Source organism: Hypanus sabinus, chromosome 11 (genome assembly GCF_030144855.1).
Source record: "Hypanus sabinus isolate sHypSab1 chromosome 11, sHypSab1.hap1, whole genome shotgun sequence".
NCBI lineage: Eukaryota > Metazoa > Chordata > Chondrichthyes > Myliobatiformes > Dasyatidae > Hypanus > Hypanus sabinus.
Window position 1 is genome coordinate 75,511,770 of NC_082716.1, and position 14,397 is coordinate 75,526,166.

At 40.4% G+C, this 14,397-nt stretch overlaps 1 protein-coding gene across 3 annotated transcripts in view; it reads left to right on the forward strand.

Moving 5' to 3' along the window:
* The window catches only part of LOC132402121 (regulator of G-protein signaling 8-like), a 40,463-nt gene extending 29,708 nt beyond the window's left edge, over window positions 1-10,755 (forward strand). For all 3 annotated transcript variants that reach the window (XM_059984726.1, XM_059984728.1, XM_059984727.1), the window contains 3 exons: window positions 2,557-2,618; window positions 6,650-6,816; window positions 9,988-10,755. In XM_059984726.1, the coding sequence (XP_059840709.1) occupies window positions 2,557-2,618; window positions 6,650-6,816; window positions 9,988-10,188 (430 nt within the window). In that variant the 3' untranslated portion in view covers window positions 10,189-10,755. The remainder of the gene's footprint in view (window positions 1-2,556; window positions 2,619-6,649; window positions 6,817-9,987) is intronic.
* Window positions 10,756-14,397: the final 3,642 nt, after the last annotated feature.

Consider the following 14,397-nt stretch of genomic DNA (forward strand, 5'->3'; position numbering starts at 1 on the left):
CATTTATTATTTTTATGCTGAAAGGCAGTTTGATTCAAAGATGAGTAAATTTGGTTTCATTTTATTTTCTTCCAATAGGCGACAGGTGAACAGGCAGCAATAATACCAAGCAATTCACAGTCATTAGCCCTTCCAGACAATGAAGCGCAGTTCCATCTGGCAGACCACACACATAACTTATTTTGGGACTTAGACTAATGCTGATTCTTGGCTTTAGTGGGAGAGTGCACAAGAACAGTAGGGGCAGCCAGGCAAGGACAACTCCTCATGCCTCCAACCTCCAGGCTTTGTGGGGGAGAGGTCGTAACATTGGACGGGATGATGCCATTGGAGGAAGCAGTATGGGGTATCACCATATGTTACCCATGTAACACCCAGTGAAATTCCTCCTTGAGTGATCCTTTTAATATGCTCAGGTGCAAACCTGCTCTTTGTGAATGGTGAAACATGCTCAAGAAGCTAATAGGTCTACCCTTATGGTTTGTGTATAACCTGGTCTTCCCAGTGGAAAGCCCTTTCCTTGACTAAGGTTTGCTGAATAAATGCTCACCATAACAACTGAAGAGCCTACTCAGTAGCCTATACAGTAAATATATGGAGGAAGCACCTCTCTGAACCTCCTTTACAGAAAATAAACAATTAGGAACTTTTTGAATGTAAACCTATCAAGCTAGGTATTCGGTGTTGTAGGGTAAATGTGTTAAACCGTTGCCATGTCATGTACCTGATGGATACTTTGGATGAAGACTCACTGCCATAAATTTCACTAATGTCTTAGGCCAAGGCATCAACAGCAGCCCATAATCCTATCCCTCCATGTACTGTGGCAAGGGATATCTCAAGTAGCCTAGGACCTGTGCCATTATCTGGGTGCCAAGAGGGCTAAAAGCTGTCTGAAGGTTTGGGATTGACGAGGCTCAGTACCAAGATCATGCAGTCAGAACCAGAGTCATGGAGGCTGAGGTTGCAATTAGGCTTTAAAGGGAGGGAAGGAGATCCATGAGTTGAGGTGGTCTGGTGCTAAATATGACAAGTTAAGGAACAGAATCTGCATGGCTCAGTGGGCAATCATCCAAAATATCAACAAGTGCAGCTCAGAACAAGATGACCTAATTTACTGGGCAACAACTTCACTTACATCTGATGTAGAAATTATGGCACTAGTGTAAGTGTAAGCACTTGGTCAAATTTCTGGAGTGGTTCCACTTGATCTGGAAATCATTACAATAATTTTTATTGGGAAAATGATCGCTATTTATATGCTCAAATCCAGCCAAAATTTTGCATTGGGTGCAAAAGCTTAAAGGTCTCTTAGATTGTGTTTGTGTAAATTCTACACTATAAATCTTCTGTGACATCTTCTGCAAAATTAAATTTTTGTTAAAGATTAAAATACATTTAAGGTCCTGAGGGATCTTGAAAGATGGATGTTGAGAGAGTACTTCCTCTTATGGGAGAATCTAGAACTAGGGACTACTATTTAACAATAAAGTATCATCAATTTACAACAAAATTAGCTGTTCTGTTCTCTCTCAGAGGGCTGTGAGTCTCTGGAATTTATTTTCCTCTAAGACCATTGAATATTTTTAAGGAATATGGAAGGAATATTTTGAAAAGCAAAGGGACTGAAAGCTTACTATGGGCAGATGGGAATGTGGCCCTATGCTGTTTGTGAATGAAGCATGCTCAAGAAGCTAAAAGGTCTACTCCTGCATCTTATCCATAAATTCAGAGCTGCACTGACAGTCCAGTGTGAGTGGAATAGAAATGGTGAGAAGGAGCTGGAGATATGCTCTGATGAGGTAGCATGTCCTTAGCTTTGATAGACATTACTCATCCACAGTTAGGAAGCTCCAAGCTCTTGGTAAAGAGTGGACAAGTCAAATTCAAAGTCAAAGTCAAAGTAGAGTTTATTGTCATATGCAGAAATGCATGTATGCACAGATGCGATAAAAAACTTACTTGCAGCATCACAGGCACAAAGCAACTTACAGGCAGCATTCACAAGAAAAACATAAAATTAAATTATACACAAGTTATACATGATTATATGGGTTATAGCATAAGAAGGATTTGGTCAAATCAGCCCATTGAACCAGGTCCATCTTTCAATAGAAGCTTGGCTGATCTCATATTTAGGAGTCCCAGAACATTCCCACAATCTTTCAGTAATTAATACCATTACCAAAAAAAATTGCTAGTAGTGGCAAATGAATTTAATTCACTTATACTGTATATATTCCACACATTCGTGTATTCAGAAAGGAGACAGCAATCAATGAAAAGCAGGGGAAATACCCGAGGGAGAGAGGAATGAAAATAAGAGATGATGAGACAAGACATAATTGGAGGAGGTTCATATGGAACATTGGTCTGTCTTTGTGTAGCCTACAGGTTGATGTGATGATACCTCTGCTATAAGCAGGACATATTGAAAAATAAGCCATATATATAAAATGAAACCTGTTCTCAGCCATGCGTGGGAATTCTATATAATGTTGGATGGAGTTGAGTTGAGATGATAGTAACTGATATTCTTTGCTGGTCCTTCAAAAGATTGTCCACAGAGGAAGCTGTGCAATGGACTGAATCATTTCATTTGCTTCTGGATCATAAGTGTAAGTACACTTAAACTTTTTGATTTTCTACTGGGAGGGTGTGTAAAATGACAGCTGAGGTTAGTGATTTAACCATCCAAAACTAACAATATAAAAATATTATAATGTTTGATATATAGTATCACACTTCATTGGACTGTTTTTGTCTTGTAAATCTAACATTAAAAATGTTAGATTTGTTTTCATTGTTTTATTAAACTGTTATCTATTCAGTCCCTTTTGGATGTTAAGAGTGCCTGGAGGAACGTTAACTTTCTGAGTGACAGGAGAGCAGTAAATTCTTAGAAAGATGCAACGAAACAACAAACACTTTTCCAAGGAAGGAAAACAACTAGGAATTAAGAATCAGATTCAAGTCTATCATCACTGACATATGATGCAAAATGTGCTTTTTTATGGCAGCAATGAGAAATGTTAGATGTCAAAAATTACTATAAAGTGCAATTTTTAACAAATGACAGCACAATAGTGAGGTAACATTCATGGGTTGATGGACAGTTTAGAAATCTGATGGCGAATGGGAAGACACTGTTCCTAAAACAATTAAGTGTTTGTCTTTAGGTTCCTGTACCTCCTCTGTGACAGTAGTAACAAAACCAGGTCATGTCCCAGATGATATGATGTCCTCAATGGTTGCTTGAGGTCTTGAGGGAGCTGACTTAACCTACAATTCTCTGCAGCCCCTTTTGATCCTGCACGTTGGAATCTCCATACCAGATAGTGATGCAACCAATCAGATTGCTGTACATCTGTAGAAATTTCTTAGTGCCTTTGGTAACATACTAATCTCAGACTGCTAATGAAGTATTCCCACTGGTCTGTCTTCTTCAAATGTATGGATATGCTTTCTTTCACTCTCCTCACTCATCCCCCCCCCTCCCCCGCCCCAGCTATGCTTTGAAAACTATAAACCTTCGCAGAAAGGGCCGTTAATCCACAGTGCGAAAGAGCAAAATGGTCATCCCCAACCCCCAGGCTTAGTTGTGATGCCACTGTGATTGACATGCCTGTCAATTGCTGATGAATTTGACTCATGTATAAATAACAAGATAAGTAAGTCAAAGTTTAGCAGCACAGAAAAAATTACCCCAACTTGCAAAGGAGGGCATTTAGTTCTTTATTTCCATTCTAGCCACCACACTGCACTTTCTCTGTAGCTGTTACACTTTCCTCTGCATTCTGTTATTTTCTTAACTGTCCCACCTCAATGTGCTGTGTAACGTTTTGATCTGTATGTAAGATTGGATTTTCACTGTACCCTGGTACATGTGACAATAACAAAACCAATACCAGTTGTAGTCATCCCATTCCTCCCCCACAGCTTTGCAATATTTTACTAGTTATCCACTGCCCTATTGAAAGCTGCATTGCAAACTTTCCTCCTGACTGTCCTCCCAGATATATTTGAAGATTTATTTCACACTGGGTTATCTTTTTTTTACTAAGTTAAACAAAACTGTTCTTCCTTTTCTAAGTATAGTAGCACACATTCAGAATAGAGCGAAGTTGTAATACTTGGGAGAAAATGCCTTTCTTTCACTTTAACCCTTTCAAATTGTGGATAGCATTTTTTTCTAATGTGAACTTGTAGTGACACAAAGTGTGCATTAAGTCATGGCATCTTGAAATAACGTGACATAAAGGGTAACAAATTATATGACTTTTTTTTGCATTCCTGAATAAGAGATTTTTCACAGAAGAAACATGTCATGAACAAGATTGACATTTCTTCATGAGAAAGATATGCTTTAACTTCAAAACCAAATCCTCAGAAAGTTATTGGAGTTTAAAGTAGCATGTAGAATTTAGTCACAATTAAAATCAAAAGAATGGTTCAAATAAGATCAAAGATAGCTAATTGCTTGCTGTCCAAAATCTTAATGGCCAAAAATTACACTGGCAGACCTGGGCATAGGAACAAAAATGCTTCTGTTCAGTTCCAAACATCTCAAATCCAGCTGTATTTTGTAAACAGAAGTGGAGTTGATGCATTTTTGAGAACAACATTAGGTCATTGTGGCCTGTTCCACCACTCTGGAATTCCAGAGAGGCTGAGAAACAGGGTTAAACGGTGATTATATCATCAGGAGCATGAGAAAAGACCTCAAACCATGTGCCTAGTTACGTTTTCTCATGAACACATCTTCTCAGGCATCATAAAATGTTGCCACACGATGATTATTTGGCTACTTAAGAGCTGATAATAACTCAGACTCAGCCACAAGAAATATTAGGCTTCAAAGCAGACATTGTTGTGCATACACAGTGAAGCCTAAGTCGAAGGGTTTAGAAATTCAACAGCACCTAGGGTCAGTCAGGGTCTAATGGTTCCAATAGAGCAGCCAGGGAAAACAGGTTCATAATGGGATGAGATTTAATTTGTAAACAAAAATGGAAAGTGTTCTATGCACTGAGGCTTGAAAAAAAAAGATGGTTTTGTGGTAGAGGGTATGCATTTAAGGTTCCTTGGACAATCAATATTTTCTCAATTATCTCAAGAAAGAACAGTTATGACAAAACTGATGATGCGCTCATTCAAAGAACAGGTCCACTACTAAATAGCACTCCTTCATTGATTCTATCCCTTCCCGGTTACTTTCCAAAGTAAATGCCTATCTACCCCCTTCCTAGAACCTCCCTTCTGCCCTAACTGCTGGTGCGTTGGGCAGGGCTCCTCCAACTTCACTCCTCAGGCACAAAGCGTTTTGTTTCCAAAGATGATCCTATCTGCCCTCTCACAGTTTTCTCCATTTACCTATTTCAACTAACTTTTTAAGAAAAAATTATTTGAAGTATTCAAATATAAATGAAACAATTCTAGATCCAAAGATTCCAATTCATAGATGTCTTAGTTTTGCCCTGGCTATAATATAGATCAACTTTAATTTAAAGACAACAATTGAGGAATAATTTTCATTGGGCTGGAAGGGCCTGGTATCAATAAATAAACAAACAAATAAACAAACAAACCGATAAATAAATAAACGAGCAGACAAATTGAAATATGGGTAGATAGATACATAATAGATAATAAAATCATTAATTTCCTTTGGAAGGAAGGGGACGATTGGCCATCTTTTGAACTGAGAGATGAAAGGAAAATATCCCATTTATTGACACAGCTAACAGCATCATAAATAATAACATAACAAAAGCAAAGATGTTGGGAATATTTCTGTCTTTACCACTCTGTACCTATTTACCAAAGGGTATGGATGACCATTCTACCTATTGAGCCTACACTGGCTCACAGTGTAATCGCAATCCTTCACTAGCCTCTGTAACATATACTCCCCACATTCCTAACAACTCTCCCAGATTCTATCACTCATCTACAGACTAGGGGCAATATACAATGGACTGTAAACCTACCAGTTTGTAATACTCAGCTAGTCTGGCAGTAACTGTTGAGAGAGTAAAAGTCAAAATTTCTGGAAAATGGCTCTTCACCAACCGTGATTAAAGTTGCAGGGATGGGAAGCAGTGGAGAGCACAAAGGGAATGACCATGATAAGAGTGGAAGCTATTTGGCTGAAGAAATTGCTTTCACTGCCATCCAACAGGGGAGTACTGATCTGTCCAGAGAAGTGGCAACAAAAATATTTCAGCGTCAAGAAGAGCAAATGGCATTTGTCAACAAGTTCAGGCCCATGAGTAAAGTGGCAGGTTGATCACAAGTCTAAATTGGGCCCAAAATTCCTGGCACTTCCTCTGTCAACCAATTATGATCTTGGCAAAGCTATGCACAGCTATAGAAACAGATCATATGCCTACTTGTGTTGCCGAAGTATGACAGTCTCTGGCTGGCATCTATTTCCACATGCTCCTGCAGGAGTTAGGCAAGCAAGCCAGAAATTCTGAACAGAACTGTCCTCTCTAAAGTGGAACTGTACACAAAAGTTACATTTCAGGTGATTTTCCTTTTCTAATGTTGAACAATTCAGATACTCACTGACTCTTTACAACAGAAACAATAGAGCAAAACATTGTTTAGGCTGTGGTAATGACGTGGCATCTTTGCCCCCTGTCAGATGGTTTGGCTGCCTTTAGAGCATTCCTTCGCTCTGAATACAGTGAGGAGAACATTGAGTTCTGGCTGGCCTGTGAAGACTACAAGAAAACCAAATCACCTGCAAAATTGACTTCAAAGGCAAAGAAGATCTACTCTGAATTTATAGATGTTCAAGCTCCAAGAGAGGCAAGACTTTGATGATTTTAAAAATCACTTTTAGCAACTGACACTGTCTTATTCAATTTAAAATCTGATCATTTTGAAGAGTTGTGTTGAATGCCCAAAGAATGCATAACACCAAAGCTGTTATGTTGAAGCTATTAACTTGCTGTTCAAGAGCTTAAAAATAATATTTGCTTGCTTACACAAGAAAGGAATCCTCTTTAAGAAAAAGAATCGGTTTGCTATCTGGCTTTGATTTAAAATTTCAGATGAAAAAATGTCATTGCTTGGAAAGTCATGGCAAAAAAACTCAGAAAGAATTGTTTTTCTGCAATGTCTTTTACCAACTCAAGGTACCTCGAAGTAGTTTAGCCAAATAGCCTAGAAGCCAACACGAGGAAATCTGCAGATGCTGGAAATTCAAGCAACACACACAAAATGCTGGTGGAATGCAACAGGCCAGGCAGCATCTGTAGGGAGAAGCACTGTCGACGTCTCGGCCCAAAATGTTGACAGTGCTTCTCCCAATAGATGCTGCCTGGCCTGCTGTATTCCACCAGCATTTTGTGTGTGTTGCTTAAATACCCTAGAAATTAAGTTGTGTGTCGCCATTGGGACTTACTTGAAATGGACTGTGCTGAGTGAAACATGAAAGTAACTATTTTTATGATTTTCCCCATCACTCCCAATGTTTTGGGGGTACTGCCAAGAAAATTAAACCATGTTTCCTGGGAGTGAGTATTACTGGAAAAACTCAGCCTTCTGAGCACAGCACCAAATTGGTACAGTACTGAGACAAATTAAAGACTTAGCTTTTATGTTTTGGGTTCGCCATTCATCTATCCCATAACCCCTCAATCACATAGAACAGAAGAAGGTCCTTCAGCCAACTACAAACGTTTGTACTTTGCCCAACTACACCAACCTCGTTCATCCCATTCAGACTATAGCTCTACCATCCTTCGGCTGTATGAATGCCTCTTAAACATGGTAATTGTATCTGATTCAACTACTTCTCCAGGAGTGTGTTCTAGATATCAACACTCTTACACCCCCTTCAAACCTCCTCTCACTCTGACGCACACACCTTTCTTGTTTTAAGGGAAAGAGACTTTGACGCTCTACTCCAGGGTTTCAAATCCGGGGTTCTGTGAAAGGTCATGGGGGTTCTGTGAGAGATTGTGATTTTTAAAAATAAACATCACTTTTTCAACTTCACGCAACAGGCAATGCTAGTGCTCGCAGTTGTGGGCAGTGACCGAGCAGCCCCATTAGCAATCTCGTTCGAGGTCTCTCAGCCCAATATGGCAGTGCACAGTAGGACCATGCTTATTTGCTTGAGTCCATTCTCAGTTTTTGACAGGAGATAGGGGAGGCTGTTAAAAATTTGTGAGCATTCTATTGCACAGACAGTAGGTGGATGAGGAGCATGAAGTGCGTTTTCCAAGCATTGAATGGATTCGCCTAACTTGGGCTGTGATGTCAGCCTCTCCGTCCCGAATTACCTCCCCAACTTCCTGTTACATGCTGATGACAGTCTTATGGGAGCAAACAAACTCTAACAGTCTAGTAGAAAATTGGGTGGAAATTTTCATTCTAAAGAAGCAATTTTTACATGCTGCGACTCAACTGATGGCCTGCCGCTTTGCTGTTGTTGTAAACATTGCAAAAGATGGATAGTGTAGGTTAGAAGTGAATTGAATTGTGAAGTTTTTTTGTGGTTTCCTCGTTTAGTTCTTTATTATGCCGTTTTTCTTTTCCTCATTTCACTGCACTAGCTCAACAATGGAGACATAAAATAAGTTCGTCTTTACATTGAAAACTACCTATCGATGGGTTTTCCACAGCCTGGCCAAGTTGTCCTGTTCAATTGTGCCTAGTCTGTGGCAAACAACTTACAGAAGTCCAACAAAACAACACTTAACTACTAATCACAGCCACAGAACACATAAAGTGCAGAAACGGCTATTGGAATCTCAAAACAAAATAATAAAGCTTTTGTTAATAAAGTCACAGTTAGTATAAAAGAATCAGGAAGCAGGTTATTGAAGTCACACATTTGGTGAGAACCTAATAATGCATGCATGTAAAATTATAGTGGGTAAAATGCTAGGACAAGGTGCAGAACGAGACCTTGAAAAGGCTCCTGGTTTTTCAGAACTTTACTATTCAAAATTGTCAATAATTTCTCATATTGTAAATAGCATTAATTAAAATTAATTTACAACCATTTAAATTACGTCTACCAAGCCTACCTTTAGAAAACATATCCCATTTTGGCTTAAGCCAGTTATTTAACAGGATTTATAGTATTTGCTTTATGAGTTTTTAAAATTCATAGAAGGAAAAGAAAGTGATTAACTTTAAGAAAGGTAAGCTAAGCTTAATACCTTTTTTTTTCAAGCAAGGTTGGCTAAAAATTCAATCTTTACTCAAAAGGGCATTAGCAATTACCGGTACTTTTGGATTATTATATCTGCAACTTATTGGTCATGTTAACATACCATGAGCTGTAAATATAATAATTTTTACATAGGGGTTCCCTGAGACCTGAAAATTATTTGAGGGCCCCCTCCAGGGCAAAAAGGTTGAGAAAGGCTGCTCTACTCTATCAATGACTCTCACCACCTCTCAAGTGACCTTTGCTTTAGAAAAAATAAGCCCACCCTACCCAATCTTTCCCCATTATACTAAATAGATACAGCTCCTTAACAGCAACAGCCTTCTTTCCTGGAACTAGGGCAACAGTAAACAGGGAGCGTGGATATTGCTCTACTTATGGGCAAGTCTCGACAAGACTGGAATGAGAGGGAGTTAAATATCACCAGAATGAAACAATAATTAGCTGAAACATGCATACTCACGAGTGTGTTTGCCGAACTCACTCCGCAGCCCATGTGCAAGGCCGCGCAGACTCCATGATTGTGACAGGATCTGTCCCTCAACTGGCAGATCTCTCTCTCTCTCTTTCCACCACCACCTGAGGCACCCACGGAGAGATATGCAAACCCCATCTCTGACTAAGAGTGCAATGACCATAAATCAGACCCACTAGGCATCACTGCAATTTATAGGCAATGAGGTAAACTAGAGTAGCCAGGACTAAACCAATCTCTGGACAAAGTAGCTTCTTGCCCCAATGTCAGTACACCTCTACAAGCTGCAGGGTAAACATAAGCTCGTTCTCTTTCTCAGGTGAATATCGACTTTCAAACACGTGAGCTCACCAGGAAGAACGTGCTGGAGCCAGACCACGCCTGCTTTAACGATGCCCAAAAGAGAGTCTACAGCCTGATGGAAAGGGACTCGTACCCCAGGTTCCTGAGATCAAAGGTCTACTTAGATGTGTTAAACCAGACTCACAGTAATAGTCAAACACAAAGGAGGTTCAGCTGAGGAACATAGCACAGGACCAAATCTGTGCACTAAGTTCAGTTTTGCTCCACCGCCTGCATCAATGGGTCACGAGTTTCACTCTACTGTTGTAAATTATTGTTGAGGTGAAGATTGGGAAACTTCCTTATGGTGCTCCCTTTGCTCCTGATTTCCAGGCATTACATGGAATGCAATTTTGTGTGACAGCAATCCTTTCCCAACGGGCTTCGTCGCTGTGCCAGGCTCCTGTTTCCAGCTTACCTTTGCCATCAAGTTGTTTAAAACTGTTTCTTAACCATCAAAAAGCATGCTGAAATAAGCTTTGCCTATCCTTAAAATCTCCAAGCTGTAATGGCGATAGAAGATCAAATATACAGGGTTTTAGTGCACATATGTTTAAATGTTCAAAATGAACACAGTAGATTTAAATCAATGCATTAGTATTTATGATACAATGTCCATTTGTTGGTTGATCACTCTATAAGTGAAAATACTCATTTTTATTCTGTGCATTTCCATGTATATATTTATCAGCCCAGCCCATTTAGTCTGAGTATATTTATTAAATGAGATCATTAATAAAATGTGTTTGTGAAAGTAATGGCGATCTTTATTTACAAGACCTGTGCATCCTGTGCCGGACTATATACCTTTTGTGCAGGAAATATTACAATTGTAAGGTCCTTTGTTACACCCCAGGTTAATGAGAGAGGCAAGCGATAAGATTGCTGGGGCTTTTGACAAAGATCTTCATGTCCTTTCTAACCACAGGTGAGGTCCCAAGAGTACTGGTGAGTGGCTAATGTTGCTCCCTTCTTCAAGAAGTGGAGTAAGGGCAGTCTTGGAAACCATAGACCAGTAAGCCTTACATCAGTGGGTAGGGAAGTTAGTGGAAAGGATTCTTAGGGACAGCATTTATGAGCATTTTGAAAACCATGATCTAATTTGGGATCTAATCCAATGTGAAGCAAGTTAAGTCTTACTAATGTAACAGTTTTTTGAGTGGGTGATGAAGGTGGTTAATGAAGGTAGAGCCATGGATGATGTCTACATGGATTTTAGTAAGGCATTTGACAAAGCCTCTAATAGGATACTCAGCAAGAAGTTTTAGATGCATGGGACTTCAGTGACTTGGCCTAATGTTGGGTTGGTGCTAGAACCACAGCAATTTGGATTAAGAATTCTCTGGCTGGAGATGGATGACCAATAATGCTCCACAGAAATCTGTACTGGGGCCTCTGCTGTCTGTGTCATATATAAATGACCTGGATGGAATCGTGGATGAGTGAGTTTGTAAGTTCACAGATGACACAAATATTGGTAGTGTGGAGGATAGTAGAAAAAACTGGCAAAGGATATAGTGAGATGTAGATCGAGTGCAGATATAAATTGCAGATTTAGTTTAATCTGGCCAAGTGGGAGGTGTTGCTCTTGGGGAAATGAAATGTAAAGGGCGAGTGTACTATTAATAGCAAGATTTTTAACAATGTGAATGTACAGAGGATCTTGGGGTCTTTCCTCCTGAAAGTGCCTGCTCAGGTTAATAGAACGGCAAAGATGGCACATGGAATGCTTGCTTTAATTAGTTGAAGTATTGAGTTCATTAGGAAATTATGTTGCAGGTTTATAAAGCTCTGGCTAGACTGGTTTGTGCAATCAGGGGTGTTGGTGGAGGCAAAAACTATGGAGGTGTTCAGAGGCCCTTAAATCAGCACTTGATTATGCAGATAATGACTGGGAATGGATCTTTGTGTAGGCAAAATAATTTGTTAAATTAGGCACTTAATTAATTTTGGTAGGTCAAATATGATGACAGAATATAGTATTTTTGGTAAGACCCTTGGCAGTGTGGAGGATCAAAGGGATCTTGGGGTCCAAGTCCATAGGACACTCAAGTCTGCTGCACTGGTTGACCCTGTGGTTAAGAAGGCATATGGTGCATTGGCCTTCATCAATCGTGGGACTGTGTTTAGGAGCCGAGAGGTAATGTTACAGCTATATAGGACCCTGGTCAGACACTGCTTGGAGTACTGTGCTCAGGTGTGGTGGCCTCATTACAGGAAGGATGTGGAAACCATAGAAAGGGTGCAGAGGAGATTTACAAGGATGTTGCATGGATTGGGGAGAATGCCTTCTGAGAATAGGTTGAGTGAACTTGGCCTTTTCTCCTTGGAGCAATGGAGGATGAGAGATGACCTGATAGAGGTGTTTAAGATGATGAGAGGCATTGATCGTGTGGATAGTCAGAGGCTTTTTCCCAGGGTTGAAATGGCTAGCACGAGAGGGCACAGTTTTAAGGTGTTTAGAAGTAGGTGCAGAGGAAATATCAGGGGTAAGTTTTTTGCGCAGAGTGGTGAGTGTGTGGAATGGGCTGCTGGTGGCGGGGAATATGATAGGGTCTTTTAAGAGACTCCTAGACAGGTACATGGAGCTCAGAAAAATAGAGGGCTATGGGTAACCCTAGGTAATTTCTCAAGTAAGGACATGTTTGACACAGCTTTGTGGGCCGAAGGGCCTGTATGGTGCTGTAGGTTTTCTATGTTTCTAATTACAAGTTTATTTAATTTGGCACAATATCGTAGGCTGAAGTGCCTGTTCCTGTGCTGCATTTTTGGATGTTCTAAGTTCTCACTGTTGCTGATGTCAATTATTCAAACTGCTTTGAACATTCTTTCATTATCTGAGTGCCTGTCTTCGACATTTCCTCATAAGAGGCTATTTCAGTCTATCAAATTGTTAGCAACAGAGCAATCCTATTTACCACTAATTTTCTCTGTAACATATTCACTTTCATTTTCCCATCAACTCCCCCAAGATTCTAACACTCACCCTCACATCAGGGACAATTTACAATGGTCAATTAACCTACCAATCGAGACATGGGAGGAAACCAGTGCACTCAGACAGTCACAGAGAGAACGTGAAAACTCCACACAGACAGCACCCGAGGTTGGGATTGAACCTGGGCTGCTGGAGCTGGGAGGAAGCATCTCTAATAGTTGTATCATTGGTTGATTTAATAGTGTAAAACTGGAGTGTGGAGGATAATGGACAGTCGACACTTTGGATTAAGACCTTCTGTCATCATGTTTGGATATGGCCCAACTACTGAGAGAGGGGGACCCTGAAACCAGACAACAGTTTACTGATTTTAATGAGAGTTGTTGTATAGAGAGGGAGAGAGAGAGACAGAGATGGATGAGAGAGAGAGAGAGAGAGAGAGAGAGAGAGGAGAGAAAGGAGAAAGAGAAAAAACAAAGCAACACAACGGAATGCATTTAAAGAAAAATCCCACTCAACAAGACCACCAAACACCCAGTGTGTGAGAGAACAAATCGTGCTAACAATAAAAAGTAGACAACTAACTTTAATTGCAGAGTCCCCAAAAGTGAGTCCTCAGCTCTTTGCTAATTTGGTGCTGGCCACTGCTGCAGAGACAGTTCACCGCTGAAGAGCCCTGATCAAATCACGTAAAGAGTAAAAAAAGTTAACGGAAAAAAAGTATAAAGAACAGGAAATGCAGCATCCCTGATGCGAGTCCACAACCGCAAAGCAGGTTCTGCGCTGAAGTGAGCCAATCCAGAAGACCGGTGGCTGTAGGCAGCAGCTGCTCCCTAACCCAGCGGTGTGGGTGTGGGACCCAAGCCTGCTGGATTGCCAACAGCAAAAGAACCTGGTCAAATACAAGCCAACAGTGCTGAACATCTGTTTCTCCCCCTCTCTCATCCTCAATGATTTTAATCTTGCTCGATGCTTTAATTAACGGGGAGTAATGGAGGGGACCACAGGTTTGTGTTCCACCATGAGCAATCGATACAATACCTCATCCACCCCGAATCCCCCAGAGATCGCAGTCAACCCAAAAATACAATGTTATAAGGGAAATTACAGGCTGCAATCGATCCCAGTCCAGAAGAAGAAATATATTTAGGAAAAGAAGAATATCCTGCAGCTTTGTAAGCTGTTCTCACTGGTCACGGCCACCATCTTGCTGATAGCTGGAGCTGGAGGCTGATGTCTGTGAGCGACTGTCTTATTGTTACTCCCACAGGAGGCTATTTTTCTTCCTGACTATTCCTGACCTAGTCTGCATTGCTTTCATAGGGCGGTCCCTCTTTCAATAATACTACCCAGACGGATATAAACATTTCACTACAGTTTGATATCTCAGGTTCCACCTGTTCAGTGTTACAAACAAAAGGCAAAAGACGATGCCCAATATCTTCCAGA